The 13,787-nt window shown below is 33.3% G+C and overlaps 1 protein-coding gene across 2 annotated transcripts; it reads right to left on the bottom strand.

Moving 5' to 3' along the window:
* Positions 1–48: 48 nt before the first annotated feature.
* LOC115712660 (asparagine synthetase [glutamine-hydrolyzing] 3) lies at positions 49–6,632 on the bottom strand. Of its 2 annotated transcripts, none has more exons than XM_030640978.2 (15): positions 6,158–6,632; positions 5,579–5,717; positions 5,216–5,311; positions 4,906–5,047; positions 4,496–4,591; positions 4,112–4,206; positions 3,257–3,418; positions 2,547–2,627; positions 2,232–2,453; positions 1,948–2,082; positions 1,596–1,676; positions 1,334–1,420; positions 1,072–1,179; positions 536–833; positions 49–422 (listed from the first exon to the last, which is right to left on the bottom strand). In XM_030640978.2, the coding sequence occupies exons 1-14, from the start codon at positions 6,235–6,237 to the stop codon at positions 600–602; spliced, it is 1,758 nt and encodes a 585-aa protein (XP_030496838.2). In that variant the 5' UTR covers positions 6,238–6,632; the 3' UTR covers positions 49–422; positions 536–599. The 2 variants fall into 2 exon arrangements, with proteins under 2 accessions (XP_030496838.2, XP_030496839.2); XM_030640979.2 differs by having other exon boundaries at positions 49–425; positions 6,158–6,472.
* Between the last annotated feature and the right edge of the window lie 7,155 nt (positions 6,633–13,787).

Raw genomic sequence — 13,787 nt, 5'->3', positions numbered from 1 at the left:
CAGATAATCTTGTGGTTTAACAAATGAATTATCTTAATTGGAAATCAATCATAAAACTGAATTCTTTTATATTTAATTTTTCTTATGGAAATTGTTCCTAGCAAAAACAAAAACCCCATCATGGAATTGCAGAGGACTGTGAAAGAAGCATCAGTTAGACCAAATATCTTCAACTTGTAGATACATAAACAAGTACGAGAATAAGATGAAATACAACACTCAACTCTAGGAATAAGAAAACATTGAGATGACAAACAGATTTTATTAGTAATCTACAGAAAAAGCCTGAGGGATTGGAATGAAAAATAACCTAAGCTCCAAGATCAGCATGATGATGTGGATTAAAGAAGGCCTTTACATAAATCAACAAACGGCTCATCAAGACCTGCTCCAAGCTCTAACTACAGTGTTTGCTGCAAACCCTGCTAGAAAGTATTACCATCTGTTAGCCTAATCTGGTAACTTATCATGATATACAGATGAGTGTTTAACATTAACAATAAATGAAGACCATTTGTTAAGTTGTAACTAGTACCTGTGCTATTACGAGCAAAGCTAGGATGGTGCTCATATGACATAGTATTGACATTAAGTTCTACTCAAACAACCGTGGCTGCCTGCTCCACAAGCCCTTCTTGCAGCTTTTGGGGAGATCCATGCGGCTGATTGGTGTCCTTGTCACCCAATGATTCCTCATATGCTGCTGCATGAACACCAAGAGCAGCACGGCCTGATGGATCGAGATTATTGGACCATGCTGCATCCCATTCAACAGCTTTAGCAGTACTACATGCCACACTTGGACCACCAGGAACTGTTGATCTGGCAGCATTCTGTTGAAAAAAATGGTCAGTTGAATCAGGGCTCTAGCAAAAATATAAACAATGCGTCTGGAATTGGATATTTAAGTAAAAAAGAACAGTTAGTATGAAAAGTGAGACATTAGCAATTTAGTAACTAAGAACACAACACAAGAAACAAACCAGCCTCCCACCTGACAGCGAGCATAAAAATTGTTGATGAAGAGAAGTTCAAGAAAAAAAAAACGAAAGTAGTATCTAAATATTTCACCTTGGGAAAGAACTTCTCGAATATAGTCCTGTAATAGTATCCTTCTTTTGTGGTTGGAGTATTCTCGGGATAAATGAAGCTTGCTTGCATTAGCATAGCATCTGTTACCTGATCAAGGGCAATCAAAAGTAAAGAGTATAAAATGCAACCAAAAAGAAGAAGCATCTGTTTCTTGTTCAATTCAGAGATAGAAATAAGTTGGCTAAAGGTAGTACAAATAAAAAACAAATTCTAGCAACACCCAAACAAAGCAAAGTCTTACTTGTTTGTTGGCATGATCCTTCAGGCCATCAATCCAACTGTACCCTACACCATCACTGAATTGTTCCTTCTGTCTGTACAAAATGTGCTACGACCAAAAAAAAATAAATCAAACTTGTAAGAAAAATGATTTCCTGAAAAAGAGATGATAAACATCCCTTCAAAACAATGAAAACAAGATATGTATGCAAAACAAAGATTGTGTATAACTTGATGAGCACAACAATGTGTGTTGCAAAAGCAACAAGTACAGAGGTACACACCTTTGGTAAATATGGTTTCTGATCATCATCAAATGCGTTACGTAAAACCCACTTCTCGATTCTCCCAAGATCAGGCCTGATCTGTAGTTATCAATGCATGAAAGTGCCAAGTATTACAACCATATATATGTATATTTAGTTTCAATTTATGAACATATGATACAAAAAGTTACCCAAAGAGACCACCCCTATGTTATATATAAGGTCTACCACATGGATAACGTTGCTTTTGCTTCAAGTAGTTTTAACTTTGGATCCAAAAAATAGATTCATATGGATCATATGTTTATATTATAAGCTTCTCTAAGAAGAAAAATTATAATATAACTTGATACACAAAGTAAAAGTTCACCATTTTCCATTCTGGATCAATGGCCATGGCAATGTTGATAAATTCTTTGTCCAGAAAGGGTACACGAGCCTCAAGCCCCCAAGCTGAAGTTGATTTGTTGGCTCTCAGACAGTCATAAAGATGAAGAGCCTTGATCTGATCAATTGTCCATGTAACCATTAAAAATTTTAGAAACTCAAAACTAAGGCAGTATGACCTAATCCACCAAGGTTGAATTGCAAGGTCACATGCCACTAATCAAGAAATGAAATATCAAGGAAAGAAGGGAGACATTGGTCAATTACCTTTCGACATGTTTCTTGGTGAAACTCCTCCTTATTTGGGGCCTTGTGGAAATACAGATAACCCCCAAAAATTTCATCGGAACCTTCCCCAGAGATAACCATTTTCACTCCCAAAGATTTAATTTTTCTAGACATAAGAAACATGGGAGTGCTAGCCCTGATAGTTGTCACATCATATGTTTCAGTATGATAAATGACTTCTTCAATTGCATCTATGCCTTCCTGAATTGGAAACAAAGGAAACAATTCTATTATCTTACATCTTACAGACTTAAAATGCTTGTAGCAACCTTAGCTTTATAAGGGATGGATCACCTGAACAGTGAAGTGAAACTCATGATGGCGAGTTCCAAGATAATCTGCTACTTCTTGTGCAGCTTTTAGATCAGGAGAGCCCTGAATACATAATAAGTGAGGCAAATGAATATACACTAACATTTAGAAAGCTAAAATGGAAAGAAAAAGATGGAATAATTAAAATCAAATGATACAAATTAATCGCAGTTTTAGAAATCTTTCAAAGCAAACTAACTAAAATTTGAAACATACGAGTGAAATATGGTCAGAGCTCTTCCTTTTTGTTTAAACTATTAATGTCAGCGCAAATATTATTAATAACAGATTTACGTATTATTAATTATTATTATTTGAAAAAGTACGAATAGTATTTGGTTACCATTTTACAGGATATCAAAAAAATGGCATAGCACAAACTGGTACAAACACATCTTAGGTACCGCATACACAGGAATATTCAGTTGTCCTTTATTCAACATTATACACTGTGACAACCAGTACCTCATAATCCAGATTCTTAGATAAAAACAAGACAGATACGGGATAATCCAAATTTTGCTTACTTTTTAGGGTTTTTTTTTTCTTCTTTCAGAAAAAGATCATTGCATATTGAAATTTAAATAAAGCCAAATTACAGCAATGGGAAAAAAATCTCCTAAAAGAAAAATTAATAATGGGATAAAATGTAAGTAGACGCATGCTGTCAAACAGGAAATAGTTGTTATGACCTTCAAACCAACGCAGAAGGTGTGCAACTGAGATCCCCATTGACAAGCAACCTCTGATTCAGCCAAAAAGCGAGAAGCCACAGCTGCCACAAGTGATGAGTCCAGGCCTCCAGACAAAAGTACACCAAATGGTACATCTGTCATGAGTCTTTTTAGAACAGCCTGAAAGATTTCCAGATGAACAAATGCATTAAATATCAACATCATTCATATAATAATATTACAGTAATTCGTAGTTTGCTAATTGATCAACAATCTAATGACTCTTGCGCTCTTAGAAGATTTCTAATTTAAGTTGTGTAGATGTTACTAAATGTCTTTTTTAGCTATTTGGGGATGTATCAATATTAATGACGGATGAGCTATGTCCTATAAATTTCTGTACCTAGCTTAGACCACAGTCTTATCAAGTATACTCATCGTAGACAAAAAGAATAATAAAACCCACATAAATTATTGGCCCATTTTTGCAACTCGTCCTGGCAACAAGTAAGCATCGAATTAGCAGAATCTGTCGACCACTTCTGAAGTATAAGTAGGAAATGAACAAGCATAAAACATTCATATCCAATGCATATGTTCAGTCTTGCCAAACATATTATTTATACATTAATAATTAAGGGACTTTTATGTCAGCATATTATCCTAGTAAGATAATTGTCAGTGGCCTGTAAATGGTATCTGTAATCTTTTCAGGGCTTTAATTTCCACGAATCTCAAAAACTTAGAGAACACAAGTCTGAGGTCCTCTAGATCATAGGAAATTATGTTTTACTGGCTGCAAGTTACCGAACACGAGTAGTGGAAATATAAATACATAAAAAACAAAATAGTAAAAAAAAAATTGGAGCTTACCTTCTCAAAAGCCTTCCGAAGGACCATTGGATCATAGGGAGTTGAAGGTATTTGCTCTGAAAACCATGGTGGGTTGTACCATCTTCTCATTGCTCCTGCAAATACATGATGAATTCATAAGATGGAAAACATAACATCCATTAACCGAAAAAGATTATGATGTAAGAATAGGTTTTAAAGATAGCAAATAAATTTGTTCCAAACAGAGATACGTGGCGGGCACTTAAGTTTTGAAACCACCTAGTATTTTTCTTGAGTTTTTTATAGTAAAAGAATGAGATACTATTTGATTTGATTTGATCAGATATGATCTTATCTTTATTTATTGTTCCATTCACTTACTAATAGAGAGCTTAAAATATGCATAAGCATGATATATCGTACCTTGCTTGCTAGAGTATATATGCCCAGGAAGGAACGACATAAACCTTTCACAGTCATCACTCAAAGCCTTCATTTCTGAAGCAAACCAAACTGATCCTGCAGATGATTAAGTAATAAACATGTTCTTCATTTTATCATCTCACTAACTTCTAAAATAAAAATGAAATCATAAATTCCCAAATAGTAAAAATAAAACTACGCAAGAGCAAATAATAGATGAACTGAAAATCAAAGGTACTCTCAAATTCTGAATCAAAGAATACAGAGTATATGTTATTGTGATTATGAAGCGGTACAGTTTTAACACTTCCTAACATCTCTTATACAGCTCGTATTCAAGAAACAAAGACTTAAACTATTATTATCAGGACCAGACAGTACATTACACATACGGGGATAAATTTACATACCATCAAGACCCCAACCCATGTAAAGTGGGGTAATACCAACAGCATCCCGAGCTGCTATATAGCTATTGTCTCGAGTGTCAAGGAGGACAAAGGAGAACATGCCATCCAACATATGCACAAAATCCTCCCCATATTCTTCATACTGCCAATGGCAATGACATATTTTCATAAGTGATGCACTAAAAAGGAAAGTATAGAAGTACCAAAAGAAGAAATATGAAAAGGGGAATAAAGCATTAAAATCATAGTTATAATAAATGGTTGTTCACCAAGCACAAATCAATCTTGAAATATATTCTTAGTCACTTACAAGATGCGCAATGACTTCACAGTCACTGCCAGTGCGAAACTGGTGTGACTTCAGCTTCTGTCTTAATTCCTTATGGTTATATATTTCTCCATTAACCTTATGACCGCAATTTCAACAATCACACAGGAGAAAGGTGTCAAGTTGATATATTAGTAAAATAACACATTATTAAATAAATAAAAACACTTCAAGTAACCCAATCTGAACAATGACATGTACAAAAGGAAAAATACATGAGACAATCTGTATGTGTTAATTCAACTTTACCAATATTAATAAAACCTTCTTAATAAGTTGATATTAACGTTAGTAAACATAAACCTACACACAATAGTTCGAAGAGGTAAAAAGAGCTAGTAGTACCGTGACGACAACAGTCTTATCTTCATTGTAAAGTGGCTGATCTCCAGAAGTGGGGTCTACAATAGCTAAACGTTGATGAGCAAGATAACAATTCCCATGACAATGCAAGCCACTCCAATCAGGACCTCTATGGCGAAGCCTAAGGTATCAAATCAAGAGAGCAAAAATAATCAAATTAAACGTAATTAACAACAAAAATAATGGTAATTTTATAAATTCACCCACATCCTAATCAATTAACTTCAAAACCCAAATCCCAGCACAAGCAAACGGAATCAAAATATAAAACTGAGCTACTAGACGGACAACATACATAGCAATATCAACGACTTAAGTCAATAATGCCACAACAATCAACAAAACTACAATTTGGATATGAAGAAAACAAAAAGATCAAATCGTATCCATACGCATAAATCAGAACCCAAAGCAATACACAAAAACTTGAGAATAATTTCTCCAAAAGAAGAAAAACTCAGCTCAGAAATGAAATGCAGGAACAATGTAAGGCTCAAATGTTGGTCATATGATGGAAAAAAGAGAGAAGAAAATGAAAAATGGACAAGAGAAAAGGCTGACCTCCGGGACAATTCGATGATACGGGAGCGTTTGGCCTGAGAGTTGTCTACGCAACCAAACACTGCCAGTATCCCACACATGGCGACGTAGCCTTCTCTCTCTCTCTCTCTGAGTACAAGTGAGGAAGAAGAAGACGAAGCTGGGTGTGAGTATGAAATGAAAATGGAGAAGGCTGCGAGATCTCTTGGATGTGTGTATTTATAGTCAGCAGAAGCAATAATCCTGACCGTTGATTCTGACAATCTGACACTACTTTTGTAGAAGATTCCGTTCCTCTTATTATATTTAGACTTTACGATTATTTTATTTTTTTTCTAAAATTAGGGTTTATTTTGTTCTGATTCTGTATATATTAAAGTTAAATGTTGAATTGACTGCGATACTGGTGGTGGGGTTTTGGTTTGGTTTGGAATCTCAGATGCATGAATTCAAAGATTCAATTCAACTTTAATTATTAAATATGCTTTTATTTTCTTCTTTGTCAACTTATATTATAGGTAGGGATCTATAGGGATCTAAAGGGGGAATTAGGGGAGAGTGTTCTTTTTGTTCCTATTCTTGTTAAAAATTTTAATTCTCATCTTTGCTTATTTTTTATTGGAGATAGTGCGAAAAATCCCCTAATAAAAACGGGAACGTAACGGAAAATTCTCCAATAAAAAAATAATATTTATAATAAAAATTTATATATATATTTATAAATATTAAACTACATAAAAATTAACATATTACATATTAATTATTATTCAGTAAATTAATTATTATCCAAAATACAACTTAAAAGTCATAAAAATAATAGTAATATATTAAAAAATACAAACATAAATTATAAATTATAAAATATTAAACGGGTCTGTGTCGGGACAATGAGTGTGATCCCCATCCCCAAATTTCGGTCTCATTCCCCATTTAAACGGGGAATCCCTGCTTCATAAGGAGCGGGTCCCCGCAGGGTCCATCTCCATAGAGAAAATATACATTCCAAATTATATGTAATCAAATCATCTATGTTATACATTTTTTAAAGGAATATTGGTAGTTAAACTACTTAAATTTTAAATTTTTTTAACACTTAACCACAAAAATTGATTTTTTGGGGGCAAAACTACCTAAACTCCCATTCCGTTTTTCTCTGTACCCCTCTGTCCAAAAATCACAATTAAGTGTCACGGTGGACTGTCCACGTGTACACACTTTTACACTTGGCAAATTTTTAGTGGTCCACGTAATATTAATGTAATATCAACATTAAAATAGTAGTTAATTTTTTTTTGGGATATTAATGGTGCGAGGATAATTATCTCATTTATTTGTGTTGTTAGTGAGTAGAGACTATTGCTTAGAGTAGTTGAACCAATTTTCTAAAGAGAGTTAAAGTTGTATTAACTACGAAAGTAAAATATTATGGTATTTTCATAAGCACGTAATCGTTTAATTAAAGCCCGATATGAAAGTCCATTAGGTTTTCTTTATAATATATTTATTTGATTTAAATAATGGTATAAGTGGTATGAAATAATATTATTATTTAATTAATGTGAGAAAATTCGTAAGTTTAGAGAAATTCGCAGGTTTAGAAACTGTTTTACTAAAATAATCATATCTGGAGTTTTATAACTCCGATTGAGGTGATTCCAGTGGCGTTGGAAAGATAATTCGAAGATCTATAAATTTTGTAGAAATAGCTGTATCATAATTCGTAATTTTTCTAGGTCAAAACTAAGCCCTAAAGTTACGAGATTAAGAGCTTACAATTTAAATTTAAAAGTTAGATATTTGTTTATTTAATAATTTATCATATTATTATTGTTATAATGTTAATATTATTATTATTCATAAAACTAAAGTCATCTTTAGCCAAATCTATACCTCTCTTCACTCTCATCTTTGATCACCATCATCTTATGTCTATCGATCCAGAAGCTTGATGTATTTGAGGTAAGAAACTCTACATTTACTAATTTATTAATCACAATAGGAGAATATTCGTAGGTCTCTTTTTCTTATTTTTCAGAATGAAACATGTCTCAGTAAAACTGTCATATCTCTTTAAATACTCATCTGATTCTCGCAATCTTGGTGTCTATAGAAAGCTTATTGAATTTTCTATAATTCTTATGAAGAAATGTTTTACTGAATCGAAATTTATCTATGTCAAAAATTAGTATTTCTACGCTGTTTATTGTAAATCGTTTTTCATATTTTCTATATAAGTTGTCTCAGTAAAATCCGAATATCTCTTTGAATAATGATCCGATTCTAGCGATACTGGTACCGTTGAAAAGATAATTCAATTTTATAAATGTTTTATGAAGAAACCATTCACCAATTATTGATTATTCTAAGTCAAAAATTATTGTTTTATTGCTGTAGTTTGAAATCTATTTGTTTCAGGATTTCCAAAATAACTGTTTCGGTATAATATCTATATCTCTTACGTTATAATTCCAATTTTAAAGGTTTTTGTGTCATTAGAAAGGGAATTCGATTTTCTAAAACTTTTATGAAGAGAGTATTTTCTGATTTGGAATATTTCAGTATCAAAACTTTGTATTTCCGATGTCTCCTGTGATTCGTTACTCCATATTCTTTCTCAGAAATAGTTTCAGTAAAACTATCATAACTCCCTCAGTTTTAATCCATTTTTAATGATCTATATACCGTTACAAAGATAATTGAATTTCTTATAATTTTTGTGAAGAAACTTTCATTGAATTCGTGTAGTTATTGGTCAAAAAAAGTGTTCTTTCTGCTGTACTGTAAGAGTGCGAATTTTAATGTTAGGGCCTTGACCCATGTGTTGTTATAGGTAGTAGTGACGAGATAACAAGTCTTAAGCAGCGGGATTTAAAGTAAGGAAATTAGATAGTTTTTTATGTGTTTATCTGCATAAATTTAAATTCTTTATGTATTGAAATATGATTTATGATTTGTTTTTATGAATATGTATATGGTACTGAGAATGTGTGGTATGGACACAATATCAGTTTGTGAATTGATACATAGATTATGGTTGTATGACTTGTATACGTTGTATGTTGTATTTGTATGTTTCAGGTTGTATGTTGTATGATGTATTTGTATGTTGCATGTTGTATGTTGTATGTTGTATGCTAACATCTCAGGTAAAGTGGGGGACCATGGTGTGGTATGATACGGGATAAGGCCGTTGAATGTAGAGATACCCTACCCTGCATTTTACTGAGTCGTGTATGAGATTGTTATGGTGGGTATGATACAATGATGTTACTGTTGAATATAGAGATACCCTATCCTATAACAATGGTAGGGCTGCATAGGCCTATGTTATTATATGGACAGATTAGGCCCAGGATATTGTAGGGTCAGGCTAGGCCCGGGTTATGTAAGTAATGGCTATGATATGCCAATATTATGATAATGACATTATTATTTATAGTATTGATATGATTATGTTATGAGTATGATATTGGAGTTATGATCTCTGTATATGTGTACGGTGTGAACAAATAGTATAGACCTATATGATGAAGGTTTCCATATGTACAGTTATTTGGTTATAGTTATAAAATAGCATGTATGATATTGCTAAAACTTAATAAATACATTAATGGTAGTATGTGTGATACTATATGGTATTGTTTGATAAGCATTTCCTTACTGAGCTTTTAGCTCACCCCCCTTACTTTCCCCCTACAAGTATTAGACAGGGAAGTGTATAGTGAGCAGGGTCAGTTCTGGTACGTATACTGTGAGTGGCTACGGACGGGCAAACGATCTAGGACGCCTGTGGTGCCTGTTTTATTTTTAAGTATTTGATAAATCTAAACACAATGGAAATGTATTATTTAAAATTATTTACTTACTGTATCTTGTTTTTTTTTTCAAATGAAGGATCCTTCTATGTTGCATTTTGATTTTTCTTTTTAAAAAAAAATCCACTGTTGTATTTAATTTTTTTTTTTTTTATCTTTTCAAATTATGCATGAAAATAGTATATTTTGTAAAATAAGGCAAAATATCGGGGCGTCACAGTTGGTATCAGAGTCGATCGTCCGTCAGCCCGAAGGATACCCGAAGGATACTCGCGGTATACATATAGAAGACTGAAAAAGATCCCTCTCAGTATTATGTAAGTGTTAGTTTTAATTTTCTTGGTATTGCCGTTAATAGTCTTATATGTGATACATAGATTTTTTTTATTTAAATATGTTTCTTAGAATTAGAGCCTCATCTGAGGTGGTGCTTAGAGACATCAATAGTACCCTCTATCTCTTATGATTGATTACACTTTTTAGGAAGAAGATGTATAGGTTTATATTTCTTTATTGTCTTGAACTGAACTAGGAAGGACCGTGTTCCTTTCTTGAAAATTTAGAATAAATTATATTAGGAGTTCATAAGACTTTATTTGATAAATAGAATATTACTAGTTAAGCTTGACAACATTAAGTTTAGATATGTACATAGAATCTTCTCTTCCAATAATTGAACTCTTTTGTTTCTTTTAAATCAACCTTTCTTGTAAGAGCTCACACATGAAACTAGAAGATCAGTTAGAACCAATGTGAAAGGAACGACCAATAGATGTGGGGGCTAAGGATGTGTGTTCCGCTGACCCACAGATGGTTGATGTTCCAGAGAACCCAATAATAGTTAAGGCTAACGATCTAATAGAGGTATTGGAAGGACTACGAGCATGACTAAGACAATTTGTTGAAGAGTTTTCACAGGCTCAGCAAAAGATCACCAACACTAGTAGTGGAACTTGAAGCACATAATGAAATGTACCAATAGCCAACTAAGTACCGACGCATATATTTTCACCTATCTATGAATGGTTGAAGAAGCGGTCTCTACACCTAGCTATGAATGGAAGCCCAACATATAGGAAGTAGGGATGACTTAGAATAGTAGACGTTATACCAGACTGGGACAATATAATTTACGAAACCTACTTATTAAGAAGGATGAAAGAATAGATCTTTAAGGAGCAAGTACTATCTTGTTGGATATTTTATAAGTTACGCACTCCTAAGTTAAATGGTAAGAAGTATGAGTACTGTATGCAAAGACATTAGAGATAAGTCTATTATAGAAATGAGTCACGAGAGGACGATGCCATCATATAGAAAGGAGTGTAGTGTGCTGAATAGAATCCAAAATAAGAAGTTAGAAAGAGACATGATAAAATTACTAGAGGTAATAGCTTATGAAGGTATCTTAAACACTAAGAGATAAGCAGAGCATCAACAAATATTAGATTACCGAAAGGAAAGTTGTAAACTTTAAACTCAAGGTCATCTACTTGGTGGAGGAGACAATAGAGAAAAACATGTGCATGGTTTCGACAGAGACATTTTCAAAGGAGAAAGACAAAGGAGGTCCAGGCACGGCTAACAATTTGGGTACAACATGAATGAGAGACAACTAAGAGGGTGACTACTCGGAATGGATCACAACTACACAACTAAGAGATTGTGGATGCAGCTTTGTGGCGGGTGTACAACAAACAACTACAGAGAGTGGATCGCAAATTCAAAACTTGAGAAAGAGGAGGAATTAGCATCCCTAGATTCCAAATACTCACTGTTACAACAACAATGGTGTGGAGTATAGCTCAATGAGAAAATGTTAGGAAAGCCTCACTTAGAGACAGGAGAAAAGTGAGACACAATTAGGACCAAAGTAACATATATTGAAGAATTTCATGGCATATCAAGGACTATACAAGTTTCTGATAAGTGTTGGGATTAGAAAATACTCATGCAACATAAAGGAATTCAAGGCACAACGTAAGCAAAGGATACTACAATCCAATTACGACTTATATTATGGACAATAGTATAAGTATGTTGGAGTGTCATCTAATGAGAAACTAAGAGAAAAACTCACATAGTCCAGCCCTGCTAAAAAGAGACGGTGTTTCTAGGCCCTATAGTGTCCGAGAAGAGAATGACTATGGATTTGTCAAAACCTAAAATTGTTAAGAGCAAAAAAAAAAATTGGAAAAAAATATTAGATATTTTTTTTCAATCTAAAAAGCCAGTAATAGAGATCTTTGGAAGGACTCTCTCAAGCTGACAATAACTAACTTATTGCACACTACTAAGTTTTGTCCAATTGAAAGTGCAAAAATTTGAAGAAAAGAAGAAGATAGGTATTAATAATTTGGTGGCGTTTGGATGTAAAATGAGACGCTTGAACGAAGTATTGACTTGTGCTTAAAGGTAGTATTGGAAGTAAGAATCAAAAATCCTTGACTAAGGAATTATAAATAGTGAGTCTCCAGTAATAAATCAAATACAAGTAGGGGTATAGGAGGTATAATGGTGATGGACAGAGTAAGGTCTGTTCGGCATAGTTTGCAAATTATATATATAGTATCCTTACCCTAATAACTTAGTTGATCAATACATTATGAGATTGGTATGGTTGACTTATGATTAAAAGTCAACGGAAAGTAGATAGTTGGGTTATGATAACCCATGGTAGGGTTGAACTTATTTTAAAGGGGTTATTAGTGCTTTTTTTATTATTATTTTTTTGTTTTAATACATATATAGTATAGTCTTAAGTAAATAATCAGTATAAGAATGTATGTTTAAGAGATTTGTAAGTTTTAGAGGTACAATTAAGAAGTTAAGATATGTTTAGGCGAATTAAAGAGGACTGCAAGATACAAGGCATGAATATGGCTGGAATAATCAATGGTATGATAAGTATGAAGTTATGTGATACCTCAGATAGTTAGTATTACAGAAGAAGTGATCATTGAGCATAACTACAAATTTATCAGGATTACAAATTTGACCACTATCGTAAAGTATCACAAAGGTAGACAAAAGTTATTGTGTAAAATTAGCTAATCTCATAATTAAGTCGACTTGATTGGAAGAGTATTGGAGGACCAAGAACCAGAGGAGAGATCAGCAAATAAGATACAATGAAGTGGTAAAAAAATCAAGAGACTACAATAGGAATCAAAGACTATACTGTCCGAGAAATAGCCTAAAGGAAACTAAGAAGCGAGCTCATACTGAGTGGTGGATGAATGGATCATTAAAATTATATAAGGAATTATAAAGGGCCTGAGTGCTTATTTCCTAATGTTATGAGAACAAGTATCTATAACTGATAGAGTAACAACTATGAAACTATAGGTGACACTATAACTCTATGGTGTAAATTAATAAATAGAAAGTTAAGCTTTTGTATGTAGTAACATTCAACGGAAGAGCATGATATAAAGAGAAGTTTGCATAAGGTCTTCTAACCTACTCTTTGTTGTTTGTTATTTTTTTTGTACTGCATAATGTGTTCTCAAGTGACATGTAAGGATGTTCAGATGAGAATAAATAGTTTTACTCTTAATGGCATGTAAGGATGATCATAAGAGAAGGAAAACTTTTATAATATTACGAGCATGCAATTGTAGGAGCATGTTTTTTTTTTTTATTAAGTAAAGTATAGTAGAATAACAATTCTTAAATAAAGGATGTTGGGTATACATCCAAAGTCCCACATTGGCTAGAAATGGGAAGGATCTTGGGTATATAAGGATGAACACTATCTCCATTGGAATGAGGCCTTTTGGGAAGGTACCCAAAAACAAATCCGTGAGGGCTTGGCCCAAAGCGGACAATATCAT

This window comes from Cannabis sativa, chromosome 4 (genome assembly GCF_029168945.1).
Source record: "Cannabis sativa cultivar Pink pepper isolate KNU-18-1 chromosome 4, ASM2916894v1, whole genome shotgun sequence".
Taxonomy (NCBI): domain Eukaryota; kingdom Viridiplantae; phylum Streptophyta; class Magnoliopsida; order Rosales; family Cannabaceae; genus Cannabis; species Cannabis sativa.
This window is presented reverse-complemented; position numbering and strand designations above follow the sequence as displayed.

Excerpts from the sequence above, each read along its gene's own strand:
- LOC115712660 (XM_030640978.2), bottom strand. The coding sequence starts at position 6,237 with ATGTGTGGGATACTGGCAGTGTTTGGTTGCGTAGACAACTCTCAGGCC. Across the intron at positions 2,083-2,231 it reads ACCAAGAAACATGTCGAAAG|ATCAAGGCTCTTCATCTTTA; the intron begins GTAATTGACCAA and ends ACAATTGATCAG. Across the intron at positions 834-1,071 it reads TCGAGAAGTTCTTTCCCAAG|AATGCTGCCAGATCAACAGT; the intron begins GTGAAATATTTA and ends TTTTTTCAACAG.